This window comes from Balaenoptera acutorostrata, chromosome 8, assembly GCF_949987535.1.
Source record: "Balaenoptera acutorostrata chromosome 8, mBalAcu1.1, whole genome shotgun sequence".
NCBI lineage: Eukaryota > Metazoa > Chordata > Mammalia > Artiodactyla > Balaenopteridae > Balaenoptera > Balaenoptera acutorostrata.
In genome coordinates this window covers 34,633,019-34,658,559 of record NC_080071.1, presented here as the reverse complement: position 1 = coordinate 34,658,559, position 25,541 = coordinate 34,633,019, and the positions used below count along the sequence as shown (strand labels likewise).

Genomic DNA, 25,541 nt, shown 5'->3' with positions numbered 1-25,541 from the left:
GGATGAATGATATGAAAACTGAGAATAGGATTGTGAGAGGTGAGGTTAAAAAAAAAATCATGTATAACTTACTACGTTTTTGTATATTTTCCCTCTTGGCCTTCCTAAGAAGACTTTAAAAAAAAATTGGTCCTGAATTGCTTAGGCTAAGGAGGTGTTTTGCTTATTCCAATGATGATTCGGTGCTAGGGAGGTAAGCTACTGTAGGGATCCAATTTATATTGTGGTCACGGTTTGTTTTGAATGAAGAGCAAAATTATATCTTCCAGTTTAAATACTAGTATTATTCATAACATGTGACTTCTGGTCATCATCTTGTCTCTAAAAATTGAATCTACTCTTAGGATGAATGTTTGGTACTGTTAGGATTTGAATAGTGAGAGTTGTGAGAGCTGCTGGTAACAAATCACTTTCTTATTGTTTCTTAGAGGGCAATCAGGGCTTTTTGAGAACTATCTTTTTGTTATTATTTTAACCTGGGGGAGTGTTGGAGGAAAACAGCTTTTACTTTTTAAAAAACTTTGGAATAGTTTTAAAGTAGTCTTTATAAATCTGAAATTAGAGAGGAAAACTAGTCTCTGCAGCTAATGGAGGAAGGGATGGGTCTTAGCAAAGAGTACTGTCTGCAGTAATATCTTATATTGATGTGTATCCTTCATAGTTAATTTGAACTTATCTGTGACACTGAAGATTTTATCTGTAAGATTCCTAACATAAGTCATCTGTGGGAGTGGGAAGTAACAGGGGAGATTTTCCCAGATTTTTAAAAATTATAGTAAAAAACACGTAACATTAAATTTACCATTTTAACCATTTTAAGTGTATAGTTCAGTAGTGTTAAATATATTCACACTGTTGTGCAACAGACTGTAGAACTTTACATGTTGAAAAACTGAAAATCTGTATCCATTCCCCTTCTTTCCTCTTCCTAGCCCTTGGCAACCACCATTCTATGTTCTGTCTATGATTTTGTCTGCTTTAGATACTTCATATTAGTAGACTCATACAGCATTTGTCCTTTTGTGATTGGCTTATTTCACTTAGTGTAATGTTCTCAAGGTTTATCCATGTTGTAGCACATGACAAGATTTCCTTTTTAAGGCTGCACAATGTTTCATTGTATGTATATACATTTTCTTTATCTTCCCCAGATTTTTTAAGTCGCACTGATTTGAACAAACTACAGTTAAAACCACATATTCATATGTAAGGAGGCTAGACTGCTATTCCTGGGAACTAGCCCTGGGAGGGAACTGATTTTTTTGGTTTGGTTTGGTTTGGTTTTTTTATTGAAGTATAGTTGATTCACAGTGTTGTGTTAATTTCTGCTGTACAGCAAAGTGATTCAGTTATACATATGTATACATTCTTTTAAAAATTATTTTCCATTATGGTGTATTACAGGATATTGAATACAGTTCTCTGTGCTATACAGTAGGACCTTGTTGTTTATCCATTCTGTATATAATGGTTTGCATCTGCTAACCCCAGACTCCCAATCCATCCCTCCTCCATACCCCCTCCCTCTTGGCAATCACAAGTCTGTTCTCTAAGGACATGGATTCTTTGAATAAGATGTTGTCAGGCCCTTGACATTTGCCCTACATTGTGCTCTACCCTACATTGTGCTCTACCTCAGAGGTCTCAGACTTTGCAAAGTTACACACAGGTAATGTTTCCCATCCCAGTTTTCCCCAAATTATTATTATGACCACTGTAGGGTTGCCAGAATTTGGATGGAGGGACGGTGCTAGGTACGGACATTTTCAAAAGCGAGGGAACTGATTTTTAACAATACTTATAATATGGTTTTGCATAATTCTTTGTCTTATGTTGTGGCTTCAGCACTTTTCACATTTGACTTCAGGCAAATGACTTAACCTCTTTGTTTTCTCATATAGAAAGTAGGGAGAAAAGTATGACTAAAACCTTAGGGTAGTTGGGAGTATGAAGTAAGTCACTGTATGTTAAGTGCTTGTAATAGTGTCCAACAAGTAGTAAATCTTATATGTTATCGTCATGATAGAGTAGAACACTGTTCCTTTTTTTTTTTTTACATCTTTATTGGAGTATAAATGCTTTACAATGCTGTGTTAGTTGCTGCTGTACAACAAAGTGAATCAGCTATATGTATACATATATCCCCATATCCCCTCCCTCTTAAGCCTCCCTATCCCATCCCTCTAGGTTGTCACAAAGCATCAAGTTGATCTCCTTGTGCTGTGAAGCATCTTCCCACTAGCCATCCATTTTACATTTGGTAGTGTATATATGTCAGTGCTACTCTCTCACTTCATCCCAGCTTCCCCCCACCGCCCGCCCCGTGCCCTCAAGTCCGTTCTCTACGTCTGTGTCTTTATTCCTGCCTTGCCACTAGGTTCACGAGTACAGCTTTTTAAAATTCCGTATATATGCATTAGCATACGGTATTGAACACTGTTCCTTTAACAGTAACTTATTTAGTACTTCAGATTAAATAAAGTGAAGTTAGTATTTCACTGTTCACAGTGGTATATTAATTGCAGGTCATAGTCTTTCTCATATATTTGTGGTATGTCTGTAAAATGAGGTCTTCTGTAAGGCATATTAGAAAATCAGTCATTTCCAGTTATGTTTATATCTATGTGTGTGTATCTTACAAAAGCTTGTATTGTTTAGATTTACTAGGAAGAATACTCCTATTAATGTATAATCTCCAGTTGGGTAGAAAAGGTTTGAAAATAATTTGGGAAACTGCTGTAAAAAAAAAAAAATAGAAGGGGGTTGGATTTGAAAAAGATGAGTAGAGATGAAATTAAAGATTAAATTTAAGTGGGGGAGGGGGAAGGGAGCAGTCATAGAAGAGTAATGATCCAAATCTAAGGAGATAGGGTTTATGGGAAAGAGATTGCTTCATGTTAAAGCAGAGATTTTATATATATAAAGTTTATATTTGTTAAAGAAATAAAATTTGGTTTTAAAACCTTCCCCTAAAGTGTTAACCTCTTTTGATCAAATTAGTGAACTTATATTTTTAGGAATCCATGTCTGTAGTTTAGAACTATCCCCTTGAAAGAAAAACTAGAAAAAAAAGACTTGGTAGCTCTGAAATGTCCGTAGGAATCTAAATAGTTATGAATGTGAAAATCTAATTAAATAATGTACGAGATCTTGTAGGATTATCCTGTAATTCTGTTTAGGTGATTTTTATAGCAGGTGAAACTGATTAAAGAAAAAATGTAAGTAAAATAAACTTTCAGAATCAAATGAAGTAATTTCATCAGTACTTTAAAAATTGAAGGCAGAGAACATGAAAGCCTTTGATAAGAACAACAAAATCCTAATGATACACTATTGATAAAGGAGAATGTCTCATTTTATCAATAGTACTGTAATTCATATTTATCTAGTGTTATTTAAATTAAATATGCATGTTTCAGACTTGATAAACCAGTAAAGAATTTATCTTAAATATTCAATTAGCTCTGTTGACAAATAAGTAGCAAATAGTCTCAGGAGGAAGCATTTAACATTTTCTTCTGGTAATATTTTTAATAGAAATCTAAACATGCTGTGAGTTATTAATGCTTAACTAATATTGATTATACAGATTGCCATTGGTGCCTTCACTAATTCCATGTCATTTGTGTTTGTGTTACATATGATAAGCCTGCTTACTTGCCCACTTTTTGTTGCTTTTAGCATGCTGCTGCATATTGCTGTTTATATGTACTTGGATATGCTTAGATTAAATGAAATTGTATTTTTTTGTTTTAACTGAATATCCTTCAGAGTGGACAAGTGGCTTTAATATTCATGTAAAGAAACCATGGATTGAATAGAAAAGAAATGCAAGTATCCCTGAAAATGGTAGAGTTTCCATCTGCTATTGATAACACTGAATCTTACCTAAATATTGTTGTGACATTATCTAATATTGAGCTATCACAGTTAACAATACATTTGTTTATCTTATATAACTATTTGTGTTTTATAATGTTTAATAATCAGTTAGAATAGTATTACTTGTATATACTTAATAAACACATTTACGGGGTGCATGTTCACAACTTTACTAATAGTGTCGACCAGTCAAGAAGATTTGGAGACCACTGGCTTCATCCTCTTCCTAATCCACAAAAACAGCCAAACTCTTTGAAGTCATCAGTGCTATATAGTGGTGTCTATGGGAAGTTGGATCCATCTACACCCTCACCACCACACTTCCGTACGCCAGTCTCTACTTTTTTGGTATTCCTCTACTTAAAGTGTATTAATGACATGTTAAAATAATACCTTTCTATTATTTTGTGTTTGTCCATTGGCTATACAAGAAAATTAGTCTTATCTTTGTAACCATACTGTGTGTGTGTGTGTGTGTGTGTATTTTTTCATCATTTAAAGTCTCTGTTTCTCTCTCTTTTCCTTTAGCTCTTACCGAGGTGTGCAGGAAATTGGAAAAAAAATTTGTTCATTTATATATCCCTTTCACAAACTTGTTTTATTGGGGTAGGCCTTGAAAACAACTATAACTATGGCACAAAGATACTGTCAGTCATATACCAGGCCAGATGAAGCGGACATTTAAGCATTTTGAGGTAGAGAATAGATACAATCAAAAACCAGTGCTGTTAGTATATAAAGTTCTTAAATGTATACTCAAATGTCCTTGAGAATTTGTTTCCATTGCTTACGTTTTTTTCTTGCGTTTAAAACTTGTTATTCCTTAAGTACCAAAAGTCAAGTTTAAATAAGCATATTCATTTTTATATTACTAGTGTATATCATACAGGTAGTGCTACTGAAAATAAAGGTTAGTTTACACTATTTCAGGTAGTGTTATGTGTTAAATCTACCCTTGTGGGCTAGTTTAGGACCTTCAGTGCCCTTTTTATAATGCTTGCTTTCCCCGCAGAACTCTTGGAAAGACTTGTATATACTTGTTTCTAGTTCATCTCCTTCCATTTTCTTGAATGTACTCTGGGCAGGGTTGTATTCTCACTTCTCTATTGGAACAGCTCTTGTCAAGATATTACCACATCGTTACATCCAAAAGTCATTTCTTAATCCTCATTTTACTTGACTGACAAGCATTTGACATCTTTGATTATTTTCTTCTTGAAATGATTTCTTCACTTGGCTTTTGGATACCAGCTTCCTCCTGTCTCACTGGCTTTTTTTCTTTTTTTTTTCTTTTTTTTAAATCTCCTCTGCTTGTCAGCTTTGAAGTGCCTAGGGTTTTTTCCTATATATATATATATATATATATATATATATATATATATATATATACACACACACACACACACACACACACACACTCCATTCCAGGTGACTCTCAGTAACCAACTATAAATGTTGACGATGCCCAAATTTATATCTGTGGGCCATACTTCTGTTTGAACTCTAGATCCGTCAGCTGCCTAATCAACATGATCATTTGGATACTTCATAGGTACTTCAAAACTTTCATATCCAAAAATGGACCCCTGAATGGCACCCCTCTGCCATAATTTTTTCTACTTCCACTCTACTCTGTTTCAGTTAATGGCAACTCCATCTTTTTAGTTGCTCGGGACTAAAACCTTGGAGTTATATTTAACTCCTTGTTCTCACACCTCACATAAAACCCTGCTATCAAATCTGTTAGCAAATGTCTTTGACTCTACATACAAAATATTTCCTGATTCTGACCATTCCTTACCACTTCCTCATTAACTAGTTTTACGCCACTATATCACCTCTCTACTCTCAGTGGCTTCGCTCACTGAATAAAATGTAAACTTTTAGTGGCCTACAAGGTAGTACACAATGTATAACATCATATATAATCTTATCCCACCTTTACATTTTTATCCCTGCTATCTTATCACTTACTACTCTTCTTTCACATTCATTTCTTTCTAGCCGCACAGGCCTCCTTGCATTTCTCTGAACACACCAAGCATACATCCACCTTGCTCTTCCTTCTACCTGGAATACTTTCCCCCACCTTCTTGCTCCTTTGCCTCCTTCAGGGTCAGATGTCACCGTATTAGCAAAGCTTTTTCTGGCCACTTACTTAAAACAGCAAGTACTTCTCTCCTTTCACTTTCTGTCTATCCTTAACCTCACTTTATTCCCATAACAGTTCACCACCACACAAAATGCTGTGTACAGTTGACCCTTGAACATGGGTTTGAACTGCTCAAATCCATTTACACGCAGAGTTTTTTCAATAGTAAGTACAACAGTATTACACTACACGATCTGCAGTTGGTTGAATTGGCAGATGTATACGGAGGGAGAACCATAAGTTACACAATGGCACTCCTAACTCTGCATTGTTCAGGGGTCAGCCATATTTACTCGATTATTTGTTCTGTCTTTTCCCACTAAAAAGGAAACTTGATAAAGACATGAGCTTAACTGTTGTTAACTTTTATCCTTAGAACCTAGAACAGTGACTGGCATGTTGTAATCACTCACATATTTGTAGAGAATAACATTATGTCCTAAACTTCAAATTTACTTAATTTTTGGAGCACAGTCATCTTTTTTTTTCTTTTGATTATGACTTTATTCTTGTATGATAAAATCCCATAGACATTTTTTTTTTCCTTTTCTCTTTTTTCCCTTTAATTCTTTGTCCCATAGCACAGTGCCTGATATCCAGTAGATTCTTTTTTTTTTTTTTTTTTTAATAGTTAACAAAGTGCCATGTGCTTTTACATGTATTAAATCCTATGCGATATTTAAGACTTTTTTTTTTTTAATTAATTTATTTATTTTTGGCTGTGTTGGGTCTTCGTTTCTGTGCGAGGGCTTTCTCCAGTTGCGGCGAGCAGGGGCCACTCTTCATCGCGGTGCGCGGGCCTCTCACCATCGCGGCCTCTCTTGTTGCGGAGCACAGGCTCCAGACGCGCAGGCTCAGCAATTGTGGCTCACGGGCTTAATTGCTCCACGGCATGTGGGATCTTCCCAGACCAGGGCTCGAACCCGTGTCCCCTGCATTGGCAGGCAGACTCCCAACCACTGCACCACCAGGGAAGCCCCAGTAGATTCTTAATAATTACTTACTGAATATGGAAGTGTATTGTCATGAGTTTAAGACACTGGAAATTCAAATGAGAAATAAAATGTGATTTATTTCCTGGTCTTGCTACTGCGTTATCTTAATGAGGGGTTTATTAATTTTGTATGAACTAGTGCTTAAGAGTGCAGGCTCCGGAATCCAAATGCCTGGGTTCAGATCCAGTGCAATACTTTGCTGGGAGCCCAGTCGTCTTAAGGTTTTGTTTGTTTGTTTGTTTATGTTTTTGTTTTTCATTCCAGTGGTGGGAGAAGGGGCTAGTTGGTTATATTGGAACTAGAGATGAAACCACAACAAACACTGATTGACTGTCTTTAACAAATTCCCAAAGTAGTCTCCTATAGATTACTTAAAAATTTTTTATTTAGAATGATCTTTCAAAGTATAATATACACTTAGAAAAATATGCAAATCATATGTGTGTAACTTGATGAATTTTTATAAAACAAACACATAGGAAAAATTACCACCTGGATCAAGAAATAAGATATTGCCAGCAGTTCCTCAATCTCCCTGTACCCAGTCATTACGCCTCGTAAAGGTAGGCAGTCACTGTATAGTAGTGTTTCCTGCTGCTTTGAGCTTTATTTAAATGGTATATCTGTCTCTCTATAGATATAAGTATTATATGTAAGAGAGAGTGTGTGTGTGCCTTCTTTTGTTTAAAATTATGTCTGTGATGTTCCTGTTGCATGTAAGTTGTTAATTTTCATTGTTTTAACATATTCCACAGTATGAATGAATATATTATGATTTTTCTATTCCAACACTAGTGGATATATGAGTTACTTCCAGTTTAGGATGAATTTCTGTACTTTTGGTGTCATGTGTATATGCCTTTCCGTTGGAGTGAAATTGCTTCCATTATAGTGTATACATAGGTTCATCTTTAAAAAAGATACAGTCAAAAGATTTCCAAAGTTGTTATACTGATTTACACACCCACCAGCAGTGTGGGAGAGTTTCAGTTGCTCTATTACTTTGCTAACAGGTGGCCTGTTAAATAGTTTTAGCCATCTTGGTGGATGTGTAGGATATTTCACTATGATTTTAATTTTAATTTTCCTGGTATCTAATAATATTGAGTACCTTTTCATACTTCTGTGGGCCATTTTGGTGGGTATTACTTCCCCTTCTCCTGAGCTTTATAAACAGTAGATTTCTAAGAATAACTAGGTACCATGTAGGACACTAATGCAGCATGGTAAAAAAATATTTTGCTATTATCTACACTAAGATATAGAGGAAGATACAAACTTGACTGCCTAGTACTGAAGACCTGTTTTTAAGGTGTCTGTATTCAATTGATAATGCAAGTTGGCAAAGAGGAATTATTTAAGATTTACTAGATGGGTGAAATTTATGATTAAGATTCTAAAATACCCCAGATGTGTATGAGCAAGAAAAATGATTGAAAATTGGGTATAATAACACTTGTTGGGCAAATAATTTATTGTCTTTACTGAGCACTTTGTGGTCCTGTCCATATGAACTGACTTTTTTTTGTTTTCAGTAAGTGATGCTAGAAAATTAAGTATCCATTTGAGATAAAATTAAATTTTTAAAATCTTCTCTATATGTATTATTTGCAGATAGAAGGAGCATAGAGAAGTAGAGGGCAGAGTTTTCCAGGTAGATTATTACCTAGACTGGAAGTTCCTCCTTAAGGAAGGGTTTGTTCATTTAGTCAGATTGTATTTTCTGAGCACTTTTGAGTGAAGCATTTATTATCTAAAGGGATGTATGAGCCAGTAAGTAGAATTAATTCCACCATAAGCATGTATAAGGGAGATGACATTTGAACTAATCTTGAAGGATAAGTAGAGGTTAGTTACGTGAAAAAGGAAAAGAGCTAGAAAACAGTCCAAGCAAGAGAGGCACATACTTACGGGTGTGACATTGAGAAAGGACATGGGTTCTGACAATGATGAGAATTTCAGTATTTTAATACTGAAGTGGGAAGAGCAGTTGCGGCCAGATTGAGAAGGTTCTTGAGTACCAAGTTAACAAGTTAGTACTTAATACTGTAGAAAATAGAGAATTAGTGCAGGTAATGAATCAGGAAAGTGATGCCATTAGATTTTGTATTTAGGAAGAAGATTCTGGAAGCTCTGTAGAAGTTGGATTGGCAGAAGAGAGATGAGAGGCTGGGAATGAACTGACAGGACTCACCTGAAATTGATGGTTTGAGCAATTAGGTGGCTTGTAATTATCAATAAAGGGGGGTGCAGGAGAAGGTTTGGTGAGTGGACAAGATGTGTTCAATTTGGACATGTTATGTTCTATGTGCCTTTGTTTTATTGGAATTCAGTAAGAAAGAGAACTAAGTTATAAGTATCCATGGCCATGACACACTCTTTAAAGATATTTTGTAGGTTCCAGTAAGAGAATTAGCAATAGGAGTAGGAATGACCTGTAATATCATTATCCCCTCAGTCAGGTTGTATTTCATTCTTGCCCTCTCTCATCAGTTGCTTTATTTGTTCTCTACGATTTCTTTAAATCTTCTCTCTCTCTAGACTCCTTTATCTGCTCTTAACATTATTCTGTCGTCCTTTTTCCTTGCTGTCTTGTCACAAATGTAAGATGAGTAGCTTTAAAAACATCTGACAAAATTCCTCATTTTATGGACTTAAAAATTTATCCATCTCTGGATATGTGATATCCATATGCTGTGTCTTTTATTTAACTTGTAAAAAAGCTAATACTATGCAGTATTTGTGCATATATTTAAATGTCTTGTCGTAATGATGCAGGTGGACACCTGATTATAAAGGAACAGAGGTCAGTGCTCATTTATGTTGTGTGTTTGGATGAATTTTATACATATCTAATTCTTCATCCTTTCACTGAGGAAATAGAAACCATTTCCCCTTAATTTCTAGGCATCAGATTCTCTCTGCCTCTGGGGTCTAGCACAGTTCATGGCACATAGTAGCTAATCACTTATTGAATGAATGAATGTGCCTGTATCTTTTCTTCCCTCATGTAACAGAGGAAGAGGTGGTTGTGCTCCAGCAGTTAAGCCTGTAAGTGCTATGGATCATCATCCCCTCCTGACTTCTTAGGGACTTTATTCTTGTGTTTTCAGTCTCTCCCTCTGTAGTGGATCTTTCTCATGAACACTTACACATGTTCAAGTCTTCCCTGTCTTCAGACAGAGAACAAAACACTTCCTCCCCCAGACTCTCTTTTTCGGTCCCCTTTAGCCTGTAGTGTCATGTTTCTGTCTCCCTCTCAAGCCAGACATTTTAAAAAAACATATCTGTACTTGTTATTAAACACTTTTTCACTTCTTGCCCATTTTCTTCGTTTCTTTCTTGATTTTTCTGCAGTATTTGATGTTGACCACTTTTCCTTTCTTTAATGGAGCACATTTTTCTGGGTATGCCTTTCCTTCACAGGTTCATCCTCTTCTGCCTGTTCCTTAAATGTCTGCATTCCTCATAGGCTACTTTCTCTTCTCATTCTACTCATAGTCCTTGAATGATCTAACCTACTGCTTTGGATGCACTCCATCTGTGTAGATCCAGCTTTTTTACTGTTTTGTCTCAAGCTGTTCAGACTCCATGACCAACAACCTTGAATTCATTAACTGTCCTCCTTTACCTCCACCTAAACCTTCTCCAGTGTTTCCTGTCGCAGTGAATGGCACCACCATCTCCCCTGTTGCCCAGGCCAGAGTGCCCTCTCTTCTCATTGCCCCCCTTGATTCTTAGCTGTAGTTTTTCTGATAAAATAAATTAATTTTAAACTGTTTGAGGCATTTTTCTTGGTTGTACATTCTGGTTTTCATTAGTATAAATTCAGGAGCTATTAGGGCACATTTGATTTTTTTAGGCTATTTTTGGCTCCAATTATTAGTGACTGGTATAAATCTAAAATAAATTTCCATTAAGGTTTTTAGTTTACATAAATCAAAATAAAAATGTGTAGGAATTTATGTTTTATCAAAGGTGATTATATTCAGTGTTTGTTATAAATCATGTATTGTGGGTATTTTTGTTTTCATTTTTATTTTTTTTTGTTGGGGGATAGTTGCTTTACAATGTTGTGTTAGTTTCTGCTGTACAATGAAGTGAATCAGCTATATGTATACATATATCCCCTCCCTCTTAGACCTCCCCCCCCCGCAATCCTGCCCATCTAGGTCACCACAGAGCACCGAGCTGAGCTCCCTGCGCTAGCGGTTCCCACTAGCTATCTGTTTTACACATGGTAGTGTGTATGTATATGTCAGTCCCGATCTCCCAGTTCATCCCACCGTCCCTTACCACTCACTCACCGTGTCCACACGTTCATTCTCTACGTCTGCATCTCTATTCCTGCCCTGCAAATAGGTCATCAGTACCATTTTTCTAGATTCCACATATATGTGTTAATATACAGTATTTGTGTTTCTCTTTCTGACTTACTTCAGTCTGTATGACAGACTCTAGGTCCATCCACGCCTCTACAAATGACCCAATTTTGTTCCTTTTTATGGCTGAGTAATATTCCATTGTATATATGTGCCGTATCTTCTTTATCCATTCGTCTGTCGATGGGCATTTAGGTTGCTTCCATGCCGTGACTATTGTAAATAGTGCTGCAGTGAACATTGGGGTGCATGTGACTTTTTGAATTATGGTTTTCTCTGGGTATATGCCCAGTAGTGGGATTGCTGGGTCATATGGTAGTTCTATTTTTAGTGTTTTAAGGAACCTCCATACTGTTCTCCATAGTGCTGTATCAGTTTACATTCCCACCAAACAGTGCAAGAGAGTTCCCTTTTCTCCACACCCTCTCCAGCATTTATTGTTTGTAGATTTTTTGATGATGGCCATTCTGACCAGTTTTGATCTGCATTTCTCTAATAATTAGTATGTTGAGCATCTTTTCTTGTGCCTCTTGGCCATCTGTATGTCTTTGGAGAAATGTCTATTTAGGTTTTCTGCCCATTTTTTGGTTGGGTTTTTTGTTTTTTTGATATTGAGCTGTATGAGCTGTTTGTATATTGTGGAGACTAATCCCTTGTCAGTTGCTTCATTTGCAAAACATTTTCTCCCATTCTGAGGGGTGTCTTTTCGTCTCGTTTATGGTTTTCTTTGCTGTGCAAAAGCTTTTAAGTTTCATTAGGTCCCATTTGTTTATTTCTGTTTTTATTTTCAGTACTCTAGGAGATGGGCCAAAGAAGATCTTGCTGTGATTTATGTCAGAGAGTGTTTTTCCTTTGTTTTCCTCTAAGAGTTTTATAGTGTCTGGTCTTACATTTAGGTCTTTAATCCATTTTGAGTTTATTTTTGTGTATGGTGTTAGGGCGTGTTCTAATTTCATTCTTTTACATGTAGCTGTCCTGTTTTCCCAGTGCCACTTATTGAAGAGACTGTCTTTTCTCCATTGTATATTCTTGCCTTCTTTGTCATAGATGAGTTGACCATAGGTGTGTGGGTTTATCTCTGGGCTTTCTATCTTGTTCCATTGATCTATATTTCTGTTTTTGTGCCAGTACCATACTGTCTTGATTACTGTACCTTTGTAGTATAGTCTGAAGTCAGGAAGCCTGATTCCTCCAGCTCCGTTTTTCTTTCTCAAGATTGTTTTGGCTATTCAGGGTCTTTTGTGTTGCCATACAAATTGTAAAAATATGGAATGCTTCATGAATTTGTGTGTCATCCTTGCACAGGGGCTATGCTAATTTTCTCTCTATTCTTCCAATTTTAGTATATGTGCTGCCAAAGCTAGCACTCATGTATTGTTTTCTTTTTTTTTTTTTTAAATTAGTTTTCTGAGTTGAAAGAACCTCTTAGTTTCACATAGGAAATGATGTTATATCATTATCGATATAAAGAAAGATGTTTGGCTATGCTGACAGAGTGATGTAACTTCCTGCCATATCCACTCTTCCTCACCATTGCATGCTCATTTTGTTTCCCAGTCTGGTTTATAATAAAACTCATTGAAAATAGAAACTCTCTCGTAACTTATGCACCTCCTTCCACAATGATTGTGGTTGTGGCCATTATAGATTTTTAGTAAGGATTGACTTTAAAACTTAAGTTTATGAGTAATAATTTCATTGTACCTACAGATAGGCATAATTTCATTCCCATAGGACCTACATTTTGCATTCCCATAGTACCTACAAATATGCGTAATTGATAACAGGCTGTAAAAAAGACGTTTAAGGCATTAGAATTTGTTCTATTCTGAGTTGACCATTGATTTATTGACTATTTGAACAATTATAACTGAAGTTTCAGATTGTTTTATGACTCAGCTTGCTCAAAAGAAATTGGCTTTCTTAATGAATTTTAAAAAGCAAGCTCTCATGGTGGCTTTATTCTCTCTTTGGCTTAATCTCTGATATTTAGAATAAAATAGATTGTTTTAAAAGAATAATCCACAACAAGGAGAAATGATTATGTTCCACAAACAGATGATTTTTTACTTTTACATAGTATTTATTCATTTTACCTTAGAGAGAGGCTCAGATCTCATGCTATCTTTTTGGGCCAGTGGGCTGCTTCTCATCTGTATTTGTTTTCTTCTTTAGATATTAGGATCAAGGAAGAAGAACCTGATCCTGAAGAGTGGCAGCTCAGTGGTGATTCTACATTGAATACCAATGATCTAACACACTTAAGAGTACAGGTGGTAGATGAAGAAGGGGACCAACAACATCAAGAAGGAAAAAGACTTCGAAGGGTAGCTTGCACCTGTCCCAACTGTAAAGAAGGTGGTGGGAGGTATGCACACATGAAACATACTTTTCTTTTTAGACTGTTAATATCATCACCCTAATTTTTGAAATGCTGCATGCCATGTCACTTAACTAAGGAAAATTACTCATTACATGATCATCTTGTGTGTTTGTCTGTACGAGTGTGGCAGAAAAAGTTACAGAACAAAATATGTGAAATCAAATTTTCAGTTCTAAATGCCTTTTTACAAAAAACTAAAATTACTTAGTTTACTTTAAAAAAAAAAAAAAGTATAGTAAGATGCCATTTAACAGGCCCATATTGGATATTAGTCTGTTTGCAAACCAGCGGTGGATTTGCCTAAATACTGATTTAAAAGTTGATTCTTCTGTACAGTAGAAACTAACACAACATTGTAAAGCAACTATACTCCAATAAAAATAAATTTTTAAAAAAAGTTGATTCAAAAAAAAAAAAAAAAAAGTTGATTCTTAGCTTGAGAATAGCAGTTATGTAATATAAAATAAGTTCAGAAATTGTTAATAAAGCATAAGTATTTTCCATTTTCAACAGAAATGAATAATAAGTCTTAATGGAATTTTTAAAAAAGTGGAACTGTAATATTTCCATTCAGTGTTTTTAAAAATAAACATTAAGAAATAATAACATGACAGGAATAAACTCAAAACAGATCAGTAATTATATTAAATGTGATGGATTAAGCTTAATAATTGAGAGATTGACTCTCAGATCATATTTAAAAGATATAAAGTCCAGCCTTATATTGATTATAAGGAACATCTCAAATTGGTGCAGGAATGTTGAAAATAAGGGGATAGAAAAGATTTATTAGGCAAATGTTAACAAAAAGGAAACTTGGACATGGTAAAATTAAGGTGAAAATATCAAATGGATAGATAGGGATATATTTCTTAATAATATGAAGTTTTCACCAAGAAGATTTAATAGCCGTGGTACCTTTTCCCCACAACTTTGAAATATATAGAGCAAAAACTGATAGAACTCTAAAGACATTATAACCATATCCTCTAGTCATAGTGAAAGACCTTAATATACCTCTCTCAGAAATGAACTATTTAAATAGACCAGAAAAAAAAAAAACAACAACCCTGTTAATACAGTTAATAAACTTGATCTAATGGAGCCTCTCTGCCTTTGAGTTGATTTGTACATTGGCCAGCCCATTCACAATGATAGTAATGACTAGTAACTCTTAATACTGAGAGCCTACTGTGTTCTAGATGGTCTTATAAGTGAGGCACGGAGAGGTTGAATGACTCTTTACAGCATACACAGCTGGGATTTGGACCCAGTTTCTCACCAAGGCCTTAACCACTGCACTGTACTGCCTCCCAGGTGAATTTGCTCCTTCTGCATCTGATCCTTAGGCATTTGTATTTCCTACTGGTGATTATTCACTTGTTTGAAGTTTTACTTACTCTTTGAAATGTTTTGGTCAATTTAAATAAGTTAGTGTGGAATTCTGATTAGACAACTTTTCTGAAATGTACTCTCATTTTTACGGGAACTTTCAAGATAAATTGTTCATGAAAGTCAAATCTAACTGAGGGTCAAGGCCTTGCCTGTGTTTTGCTTATTCTTTTCTTTAAATTGAAAATCTTTTAAAATTATTTTTATTAAATTAATACATGCTCATAAAAATTCAGAAATATAGAGGAGTTTTAAAAGAATACCAAACTTCTACCCTACTTCAAGATGACTATTGTAACATTTTTGTATATATCCTTCCAGACTTTACTCTCACTGTTTTACGTGTCTGTTTTTCTTTTGAAAATTTTTGTGATCATATTTCCAAGTGTACATAGAGTTTGTATCAATTTTTAATGACTATAGTATTCTATTGTATGGATGTGTAAGAATTTAACAACTTTTTTGGGAGTTTATTGTTGAAATTCTAATTCTTACACATATATCTTTGCACATCTGATTATTTCATCAGTATAAGTTGGCAGTGGTGGAATTGTTTTATCAAAGGGAATTGTCTGCTAGAAAGATTGTATCAATTTATACTCCATCAGTGGTGTATGAGAGCATCTGTTTTCCCACACCCTTGCCAACAATGGATTTTATAATTTTTAAAAACCTTTTAAAGTCTGAGAGATGAAAAGTAATACCTCACTATTGTTTTATTCAGTATATTTTTGTTACTTTATTAGATTGAACATTTTTTGTTGTGTTATTTTACCATTTCAGAATTTCTTTTATGAATTATTTCTTTGTCTTTTGTGAATCTGTTAATTTGTCTGTCATATGTGCACATACTTTTTTCCAGTTTTACATTGTCTTTCAACTTTGTCAGTGGTTTGCAAAATGCATTTATTTACACAAGTAAAGAAAGTTCTCACTTAAAGTTTGCAAACTTTTTTTTAAGCAGAAAATTTTTAGTTGAGATCCATTATTGTCATGCTATTAAAAGTCTTCCTTAAACTGAGGATTATAAAAATACTCATATTTTTCCAGAACTTTTGTGAGTTCATTTTTAATAACTTATTCTAACAATTAAAATTGAAGTTCTTAAGAAAAAAAACTATTGTTTCTTAGAGCTCATTTGAACAAAATTCAACTAACATGTTCATGATAGGCACAATTGTATCATTGACAGTTGCTGCATCTAATTAATAGAAGCATAACATATAGTAAATCCTGTTCTGCAAAGGTGAGGTAGGTGGCACGTTAAACATTTTAGAATATTAGCCTTTCTTTCCGCAACAGTATTCCTTTAAAAAAATAATAGTATGTATAAAGTGGCATCTTGAGAGAACTAAATTTTATTCTTTTACCTTTTTGAGCAAGGTGTAAAATATAATTAAATATTTAAAAACTGTATTCATTTGGGCATTTAGCCAATATTTATTAAGCAGAACCAGACTTCAGAAACTTTATACTCTAGTGGAAGAGACAATTTTATAAAGTAAAATAAATTCTAAAGACGTTATTGTTATATAGGTTTTGTGTGGTTTAGACAACCTCAATCCATTTTTTAAAAAATTAAGTTAATTTGTAAAATCTGTTTTCTTCCCTGTTAACCTTTCAGTTTGTGTTCCGTTTCTCCTGTCCCAAGCAAAAGACTCGATTTACTTAACTTTTCTTAATTCCTCTACTCAGAATTTAGCTTTATTTATTGTGTCACTCTGTCTTTGCATTATTAAAATTTTGGGAGCAAGTTTAAGCAGTCAAGAAAATGAACTTAAAATTGTTAGTTTTTTAAGATCATGCAATAAGTATTAGGGGTGTAACTATATAAATCAAGAGGAAAACTTACGGTAATCTTTTACTACTTGAAGTTTGTTGATAAATTCACTTCAGTTATCTTCCTTCACATCACATGCCATAAATCCATATCTGGCATATCTAGATCTTATCTTGAGTAAAAATTTTTTTTTTAAATAAAAACTTGGACCTCGGTATTGGACTTTTTCCCTTATATTGTATATTTTTGTGTGCCCTGTCTCCATTTTTTTTTCTTAGTTGCCTGTCCCGTTTTCAGACGACGAGTATGTCTTGTTTCCTTATAATTCAATTGATGAAAACATCTTTCCCTGGATTTTTGGTTCTTTGGGAACTCATATTTGTTGCTGTAATTTGTTATAGTCTTGTGCTTTGTTCGTGCTCTCAAAGCTAAATTTTGCTAAGTTAGTAAAATAGCACTTTTGAATTTATAAAAGCACATTGATTCACCTGAGTGGTAGGATTAGAAGAGAGGCAAGTTATGAGTGTAGAGTGAACTGAATTGGGTTCTCTGTGAAATTGCTATGGTGAACACAATATGTAAAATCGGTTTGTACACCAATAGCCACAGACATTGCTCTTTTTCTTAGGGCCATTTAAGAATAAAACAAATTTTAAAAGCTAAATTAAATGGAAATATTATTGGCTTTGGTTAAGACTTTGGCATTGCAGGTGAGCCAGCAAAACCTGTTTCACTCAACTCAGCTCTTTGAAGAGAGTTGTAGAAATTGGGGGTGGACTGGAGCAGAAACTAGAATTGTGTTAGATTATGACATCCTTGCCCTTGAGACAACAGCATGACTCCTCCTTGTCTTTACTTATGCTATTCCTCTGCCTGGAATGCCTTCCCTCCTTTCTATCTAAATCCTACCCACCTCCTCCACGAAGCCTTCTCTAACTACTGGAGCCCACATTGATGTCTCCCTGTTCAGAACACCTATGGCATCTAACAGCCAGCACTGCACCGTTTAGCACTGTTTGTCCTATGGCAATTTCACATGCTACTGAGTGTGAGTACATTAAAATATAAATGTGGGGAAATATGCATTTTTCCAGTAAAATTTGAAAAACAATAGGTATATTATATACAGGAGGATTTGCAGGCTTATGGAAGGTTTAACAGGCTATACTTAGACTGTGAGATTGTGGGAGGACGGGAAGTTGGGGGGGTCTTAAATGTACCTTTTTGTAATCTCAGAGAAACTGCAAAGTTTATATAATATGATTTTGACAGTTGATGAGTCTAAAGTGTCATGTTTTTTTATAAACTCATTTGTTTTTATTCAGTAACTAGCCTTTTTTTTTTTGAGGTTGAGTAAACATTTTCTATAGTGCTTAATATGATTTGAATATCAGTTCTGGAATCAAAAAAGTTTTCTTCTTGCTTAGGCTAAGATACCTGTGTTCACCCATCTAATAAGCACATATCTTCTAAACCCTGTTCTTGGTATCAAATACTGAAATGTAACAGATGTCAAATTTTGCAATGTGGAGAAACTGCATTTTATTATCTCTCTGATTTATAATTTTGGGTATCTTTGCATGGTTAATAAGGGGATTTTAACTGTGAAGATAATTTTAATTTATTTCATGTAGTTCTAGGGATCTAAGACAACAACTTTGTCTAGATTTTTTTCTCTGATTTTCTCCAAGTCAGTGTATATTCAGGATGCGGCCATACAAATATGGGAATAAATAATGCTTATATCATCTTAATTTAAAGTCTTCTTAAGGTGCCTTAATTGTACCTATGATTAGTTATGCATTTATTGTTGGTTTATTACTTTTTAAATTAGCTGACATCATGACTCTGAATAGACCATTTAGTTTCCGGTACAACTAATTTAATTGGATTGGGCCTATGCATAGAATTTGGGAATGGTTCTGACCGAATAATAAATAACTTTACTATATATTCTTTATGTATAAAATGTTCTTTTAAATTATATATTTCTTGAGCATATTTACATTTGGACAACACTCACATTAGTTGTGGAGTAAAATGAATATGTAAAACTTACTAATTTTTCTTTAAATTAATTTTAAATGGTCTTGGTTTCTGATTGACCTCACGGTGATAATGTCTTCTATTTGAAATTCAACATGGGGAGTATGATATGAGTGATAATGTCCATTTGAATATTTTCATATAAGTATATATTATTCTGTGTGTGTTTTTTAGAGGTACCAATCTTGGGAAAAAGAAGCAACACATTTGTCATATACCAGGATGTGGTAAAGTCTATGGGAAGACCTCACATCTGAGAGCTCATCTGCGTTGGCATTCTGGGGAGCGCCCTTTTATTTGTAACTGGATGTTCTGTGGTAAAAGATTTACTCGAAGTGATGAATTACAGAGGCACAGAAGAACACATACAGGTTACTAATATTTACTTTTAACAGACAAAAGTTAATTGTAAGGCTACATACTACCTTGAATTTTTTTTTTTTTTAAGCATACCTTACTGAACTGAATCTTTTAAAATAAGACCAATTACATCAAATTTCTATCTTCAGTAACACCAATGTCAAAACACTAATTCCAAACAAGCCAGTATGGCTTATCTTACAAAATAATGTTTTATTTTATGCAAACTTTGGTTAGCTTTTGTTTTCATATTATTCAGTGTCTTAAGCCACATTTATCTTATCATTGTTAATTACGTTAATGTTTTAAATTAGTTGTGTGCTTTTACTCTTGATCATTATCTTCTTCCTCCTCCTTAACACTGTAATAAAGAATAATTCCTTTTCCTCTGATAAATTCAGGCATTTCACCCTTTCTCTTGTTTTAATATGTGTGAGGTAAGCAAAAGATATTTCACTGAGGACTAACCAAGGCAGTGTTGATGTGAAGTCTCTTTCATTTAATTGTTTTAACACATAGTGTCATGTGGTTGTTACATGAAATGGACCTAGGAATGACCCAAATTGAATTCTAACTTAATATAACATATACAGATAGTTTTCTTCTACTGCCATGTAATGATCAAGGTGTTCATCAGTCTATGCTCAATACTGAAGAATTGAAAAATATATAATGCATTTACAAAGTTTAGAGAGCTTAGAAGAAAGAACTATGGTGAAATGGTGGACAATATGGATTTTGAAGTCTCTTAGATCTAAATATATAAAATAACCCATGAAGTATGTAGTATTATGTTACATGCTCTACTTGTTTTAATTTTTGTCTCATCAGGTAGGTAGACAGATGAGCTTATTAACCTGTTTGAAACTGCAACAGACAATATAAGAAAGTAGATAAAGTGTGCTTGGAGGCAGAGATCATTATTGCCGGGATAGTAAGGTATTTTTGAGTATTGGGCTGGGGTGGACCTTAAGATGGCCCTATAATAGAATTTTCCTCAGTGGAATTTGATCAGCAGGATATAAAAAGAAATAATGTAAAAGGGAAAAAAGGTCTATGATCAAATAAGTGTAGGAAACACTGTGTTAAAGAGGGTTACTATACAAGTACCTTCAAGGAATGCCTCTTAGGACCTTTAATAGAATGTTAATGAGCACTGTACTTCTCCAAGTCAGGGGAGGTAGTGGCAACCTCTCATTGTGCCATTTTGCCATGGAGTATGTCTCAGGACTAATGTTCCAAGAGAAGCTTTGGGAAATACCTTCCCAGAAGAATAGAATATTATATGAATAGAAGAAGTGAGAGATCATTTGTCACGAGTGAAGATGAGATTTTATTTAACACATTTCTGTTACGTAGGATTGAACCACATTATAGAAGTCATTGGAAGTTAGGTAATGGAGAGTCTAAACTGTTTAGTTATCTGCAGGTTACTCTTGCATTCCCATACCACTTAGTACAGTGGTGAAGTTTTGTACTGTAATAAAATTTGGTATTTAAGGAAGATTTGTCTGGCATTGATTTGTTGGATTGGAAAGGGAGAGACTAGCGTGCCATTGTAACATAGTTCAGGCATGAGGTCTGATGAGGACTTACTGAGAGGAGAGGTGCTGGAACAAGAGATAGGTAAGAAAGACATTTTGAAGAAAATAAATTAAGAAAATATTGGATTTGTTGATTGATTGAGTTCTCCCTAGATTCCTTGTAGGTTGGCCTTTTGCCTTCTACTAATTGTCTTACATAGTAGGTCTTCAAAATAATAGAAGTTCTGTCTGTCTTTTGTGTTTAAAATATTTTATTTATGCCGGGAAATAAATTTAGGCATCATGGAGTCTTATTAACTTTTAACGTCATGATGTATTAGGCTTGCTCTTGATTATTCCAGCTGAAATCAGGTCAGCTGGCCATCTCCATTATTCTTGGGACTACTCAGTCTTTATTAGACTTCAACCTTGTGTCTTGGCTTTAATCTAGAAGTACTCTGTGTAGTTACTTGAATTCACATTTAAGAGTTGAAGGTTGAGTATCAGGGATCTGACATGTTAATAATACTTTAAATATAGCTTAAAACAGTGTATTTTTCTTTAGAGAAGTATGCTACAGATAGTCATTTTTAAGCTGGTATCTTGTAACAGATGTTTCAAAACTATTAGCATAGTTGAGGTATTAAATTCTTATCTGAATATCAGTGTTATAATTTAATAAGTTTGAAGATTGCTTTTCATCCAGAAATAAAGGTGACAGATTTATTTTGAGGGAAAATATTCTATGAGAGAAATCTTGCAGGGACAGCTCATGAAACTAATATAGTTCTAATTGAACTCTGCTCCCTGTCCCTAACTGTCAGTGTTGGCTTATTTTCTTTCTCAGGGAATGATGAGTCTATTAATGTTAAATTTAAAAGACTAAGTAACTTATTTCTTCAACAGGTGAGAAGAAATTTGTTTGTCCAGAATGTTCAAAACGCTTTATGAGAAGTGATCACCTTGCCAAACATATTAAAACACATCAGAATAAAAAAGGTATTCATTCTAGCAGTACAGTGCTGGCATCTGTGGAAGCTGCACGAGATGATACTTTGATTACTGCAGGAGGAACAACACTTATCCTTGCAAATATTCAACAAGGTTCTGTTTCAGGGATAGGAACTGTTAATACTTCCACCACCAGCAATCAAGATATCCTTACCAACACTGAAATACCTTTACAGCTTGTCACAGTTTCTGGAAATGAGACAATGGAGTAAATATTACACAAATACTTATTCATTGTGGTTATTTTTATACAGTAGTGAGAAGAACATTGTTCCTAAGTTCTTAGATATCTTTTTATTGATGTGCAAAAATTTTTGGATTGACAGTAACTTGGTTATACATGACACTGAAATGCCTTACTTTGTATGATATTCCATAGTATATTAAAAATGGTAAAATTGCATGGGTTTTGTAGGTACTTTTGGAATCTAGAAGAAATGAAATTTTACCAAGTTATATAAAGAGAAAATTGAATTTAACAATGCGAATGGTAGTCTAACCAAATGCATCAATCCTGTGTGGTTTAGTGTAAAAATGAGAACATGTTGGTATTTATCTATTGTAAGATAAAAAAAAAGTTGGTGGGTGAAAGAAATCATGTTATGATAAAAAAAATTTTTGTAATTTTCTTGATGACTGGAATTTTTATTATGCATAACTGACAAATCAAGTTTCCAAGCAAATGTTACATAGTGTAGGCTTTACTTAGCTTATCAATTTGTCATTTTGAAGCTAATTATTTTAATTAGGTTAACTATGTACAATATTTTAAGCATTACTCTTGTAAGATTTTGAAAACTACATTTTAACATGGAACTCTAGGGATAGTCACCTTTTAAATCCTGTTGAAAAGCCATGTTTAAGATTTAATTTGCCAAAATAATGTCTTGTTAATATTCTTTCAATAACGAAGTTGGGCAATATAACCAATGTTTAAAAAAGTTTAAAATGTATAGGTTGAGGCATTTGGGTGGTAAGAAAATGTTATAGTGAATTATCCCTTTTCTTGAGTATTGGAGGACCAAAAAATTAAGGTGTTATTGCGTCTTAGCAGTGATTTTTTTTTTTTTTGAATCCAATTTTGTTTCCAAAAACCACATGTCTGCCAGGGCCTTAAAAGCCATCATGTAAATTACCAGTAAAGTATAACATATGCAAACATAACAAAATCACTTCCATAGTGACGATACTCCAACCATATGGATATTAGTCATAGAGAACTAGAGGTTTTATGATATTTTTTTAAGTGTTTTTTTTTGTTTGTTTTATTTTTGGTCTAGGTAGTCAGTCTGCACTTAAATATCAACCATTTTCCTTTTTTGCTTTTTCCCTTAAAATTTATATGTATCCAGTACATTTAATTGAGAAATGTATGTTTTTTATTATGCTGTATTTTCTTTTTATTTTTTAATTATTGTTTATATTTTCAATTATTAAAAAATGTACAAAATAAAGTTTCATTGCTGGTCTTGTAAGAGCTATACAATTTTCCAAAATGTATACCTATAACTGCAGCAGTTCACTTATTTCAAAAATTTGCGATTCTGTTCATTTGTTATTCTTAAGACCACCTCAAATTTAAAGGCTACCTTATTGTACGTTTAAAGTGTATTATAACAGTGTGGTAGTTAATAAAACACTATTTTTTTTTTCTTTTGAGTTTGTTGTATTCCTATGCATTTAAAATAATTGCAGTGGTATGGGGTAAGAAAATCAGTGTGGTTTATTTTTCTTAGCATTTTATTTGCAGATTCTTGATTTCAGATGCTGAGATTATTGTAAACAGGTATATTTACTTAAAAAGGGAAGAGTAGAGGCTCTAGCAGATTACTGTTTTTTTCGCCTAAAAATGAACTTATTAAATAGAACTTTTGAAAAAAATCTTTTAGCCCACATTGATTCATTAGAATTTTATCAATCCATTTTGCAAACCTTGTTTTTCCTTTGTTTGTTTCGTGTTAAAGCAATGCAGGATATTTTGATTGATCAAAAACTTGAGTTTACATGAAGATTCTTGAAAATGATAGCATAAGACAAGCTTTGGTAACCATGGCAAGAGTTATTTGAAAGGGTTATGTTTTTGAATTTATATATGTCTAATGGTAAAGGCAGGGTAAGAGGGAAGGAAAAACTAACAGGATATTAATATGACTATTTTAGATATTTTAAAATAAAAAATCCAGTTACTTTCTACGCTTATACAGTGGGGTTAAAGATTTCCATTGTCTGTTTTCCAGGCCCAATCTGATACTGTCAGTAATATCTTTGAACGCATAGGACAGTGCTAGATACACATATAAACACAAAGTTTTTCTCATGTGAGACTTAAGCTTGTGACGTGAAATAGGAAGTATTACTTGGAATCATAGAAATTAATGAATGTACATTTATTTTGAAGTTACATGGTTAGAATTTGAATCTTCAAACTCTTGTAAATAATTTCTAGAATTTAAAAAATTATTTAGGTTGTGTGAAGAGGATTATGTGAGGAGGTTGCTCACTTGAGCAAAAACACCTATTAAGTCAGGAGATTAAAAAACTTTTTAGAGTGCGATAGTAGAGCTGTTTTTAATATTGAAAATTTATAGTAAGCTTATAGAGCGTTTTTGATCCATGAGTTTCCAAGCAAATTTTATCAGTTCTTTGAACATGAATGCAATGAAGAAAGTAAGTAGTCTTAAATATTATTTAAATAAGTTTTTAGATTTTTTTGAGTGCCCACCTGGAATATACCTGTGAATTTTGGATCTTTACCTAACAAAGAAATGAAAGTTAGTGTTCAACCTCAACCAAGGTGATTTTAAATACTTGTTGATTTTTATTGAAAAAATGTTGAATATACTCTGGAAACTTAATATTTGAAGAATTACCCTGAAGTAATTTTTTTCTAGTTATAAAATCTATTAGTGTTGTGTATGGGTATAATATTTCTTAGTGTAAGTATATTCTTCAATAAGGTGTTTTTGGCAATTGCTTTATTTTTGTAAAGGCTAGAGTTAGTGCATATTCAGTATATTTACATACAAATAATTCCTGTTTATCAGAACATGCTCTTCTAGTGGACTAGGTGTCTATATACCTCAATTTAAAGAAAATAATCCTTAAGAAAATTTTATTTTCTGTTGATTGAGACTTAATGCCTTTGAAAAGTAATTAAATTACTTTATTAAATTAAAAGTAATTATTAAATTACTTTAATAAAGTTTTAAAGACATACACCTATTGCAAAAGGTCAGGTGCCCTGTAAGTAACTTTGGGCAAAATAATGAAGATGCTTAAGTTATTTCAGAATAGTGAAAATGCTTAAGTAGTAAAAATACATGTACATGTAATTTGAAGGCATGTCAAACATATTTCATAGAAAATAGTTCTTAGCCAGTATTGTTCATCAGAAAATGCTGGGGCCATTTAAAAATGTCCACAGGCCTAGCTTCATTCTTGACCTAAGTCTACATTTCTGGAGATGGAGAGTACACACATGTGACCCGTGAACGGCGGTGGGTTTGAACTGTGGGGTGTCTGCTTAAACGTGGCTGTTTTTCAGGGGTAAATACTGCAGTGCTGTACAGTCTGGTTGGTTGAGTTCACAGATGTGGCTGAATCAGGCATGGTGAGGGCTATAAGTTATATGTGGA

General features: G+C 33.9%; 1 protein-coding gene and 1 non-coding gene across 5 annotated transcripts in view; one reads left to right on the top strand and one right to left on the bottom strand.

Annotated features, from left to right (window-relative positions):
* Positions 1-23,565, top strand: part of SP3 (Sp3 transcription factor) — a 104,806-nt gene extending 81,241 nt beyond the window's left edge. For all 4 annotated transcript variants that reach the window (XM_057550835.1, XM_057550836.1, XM_057550837.1 and 1 more), the window contains 3 exons: positions 13,587-13,779; positions 19,187-19,383; positions 21,802-23,565. In XM_057550835.1, the coding sequence (XP_057406818.1) occupies positions 13,587-13,779; positions 19,187-19,383; positions 21,802-22,118 (707 nt within the window). In that variant the 3' untranslated portion in view covers positions 22,119-23,565. The remainder of the gene's footprint in view (positions 1-13,586; positions 13,780-19,186; positions 19,384-21,801) is intronic.
* On the bottom strand, positions 12,672-12,778 carry LOC114238062 (U6 spliceosomal RNA). Its single transcript, XR_003623490.1, has one exon. It is a non-coding gene; the product is annotated as a U6 spliceosomal RNA (small nuclear RNA).
* Positions 23,566-25,541: the final 1,976 nt, after the last annotated feature.